Source organism: Nicotiana tabacum, chromosome 13 (genome assembly GCF_000715075.1).
Source record: "Nicotiana tabacum cultivar K326 chromosome 13, ASM71507v2, whole genome shotgun sequence".
Taxonomy (NCBI): domain Eukaryota; kingdom Viridiplantae; phylum Streptophyta; class Magnoliopsida; order Solanales; family Solanaceae; genus Nicotiana; species Nicotiana tabacum.
In genome coordinates this window covers 126,533,886-126,535,379 of record NC_134092.1, presented here as the reverse complement: position 1 = coordinate 126,535,379, position 1,494 = coordinate 126,533,886, and the positions used below count along the sequence as shown (strand labels likewise).

The 1,494-nt window shown below is 35.3% G+C and overlaps 1 protein-coding gene across 1 annotated transcript; it reads left to right on the top strand.

Moving 5' to 3' along the window:
* LOC142168349 (pentatricopeptide repeat-containing protein At4g04790, mitochondrial-like) lies at nucleotides 1-1,278 on the top strand. Its single transcript, XM_075229026.1, has 2 exons — nucleotides 1-532; nucleotides 617-1,278. Exons 1-2 carry the CDS (start codon nucleotides 1-3, stop codon nucleotides 1,276-1,278), a joined length of 1,194 nt encoding a protein of 397 aa, XP_075085127.1.
* Nucleotides 1,279-1,494: the final 216 nt, after the last annotated feature.

The following is a 1,494-nucleotide window of genomic DNA, read 5'->3' as shown; positions in this document are numbered from 1 at the left end:
ATGGCTGCGCCCAAATTCAAAACCCTAGTGTCTTTATTCCGTTCAGCCACTGCCCTTTCCTTGAAGTTTAATTCAGCTATTTATTCGCCAAAACTGTATACAACAACTATATGTTCTAAAAAGTCTACCGGTACTGTATTGAGGACTGATTTTATGTTTGGTAAATTGGGATTAGGGTATAATACTCTAATACAATCCAATTATGTAGACGAAGTCAATGCTCAAATAAGAGAATGCGTACACAATGCCAGATACACCAACGATATAGGTGAGTTTTCAAAAGATTGTCAACTTCTTGAATCAATTAAGGAGCAAGGTTTCCAACTAGAAGAGGAGAGCTATCTTCACATTCTTCAGTATTTTATTGATTTTGGTATGCTAAACAAGTTTCACTTTTACCGTGACCTAATAATAGATGGAAATAATGCTGATTCACATCCAAGATTAGCTTACTACAACATGTTGCTTTGGATTGTAAAGGGAAGGCGAGATAAAATAAAACAACTCGTCAATGATTTTAAACATTATGATGGTATTAATAAATCCGCCATTCTAGAAAACTATCTGTTAGCACTATGTGAATATGACTGAAGTGTTGAAGCTTCGATGCTTTTAGACGCTGCTGACATAACAAAATTTTCATCTATGTATTGTATGGCAAACATCTTCTATATCTTGTCAATGAACAACGTCTATGATGACTTGCCGGACCAAGACTTGGGGTGGAAAATTCTTTGTGAGTTAGCAACAAGTGATATTGGAACAGAAAAAATCTCAGAATGCATTTACTATTATGCAACTAGCTTGCGACATTTATGTATTGATGAAATTGTCCATAAATTCTACTGTTTACATGATATGTTTAAGCTTGTTCCAACTTATTCCCAATTTCATAAGCTTCTTAACTACTGTTGTAACGCAGATAAGATAGATACTGCACTAGGAGTGACTAATAGGATGTGTGAAGCTGGTGTGACATTACAGTCCGAGACAGTTAATACCATACTATATCAATGTCGTAAATTCTATAAGCATGGTCATTTGGTTTATGAAATATATTCATTGATACTTCGCCACCAAATCAAGCCAGATTGCGAGACCATTGAGATGATGATAAAGTTGTTTGTGGGAATGAACAATTTTAAAGGCGCATATGATATGATAAATGATTTGAAGAAATTTAACCTGAAGCCTACGCCTGTCATGTACGATCTTATAATTATGGGATATCTTAGAAGGGGTAACAAGTATGCTGCAGTGAGGGTTCTCAAAGAATGATATGAAGACAGACCCTCTACTTTTAAACTATGTCAGTTGCTATTCCCTTAGGGAACCTAAGCTTTGGTTCTGACCCTCTTTTGTCTGACTTCAAAATTGTTCACTCAATGTTGTAGGAACGATTGTAACTCGTGACTTGCTCTTTTCATTGATGTCTTATTAAGTTTAACAATTTGTGAAGATGATCTGTTTTCATTTTACGGTCAGACCTCTCTA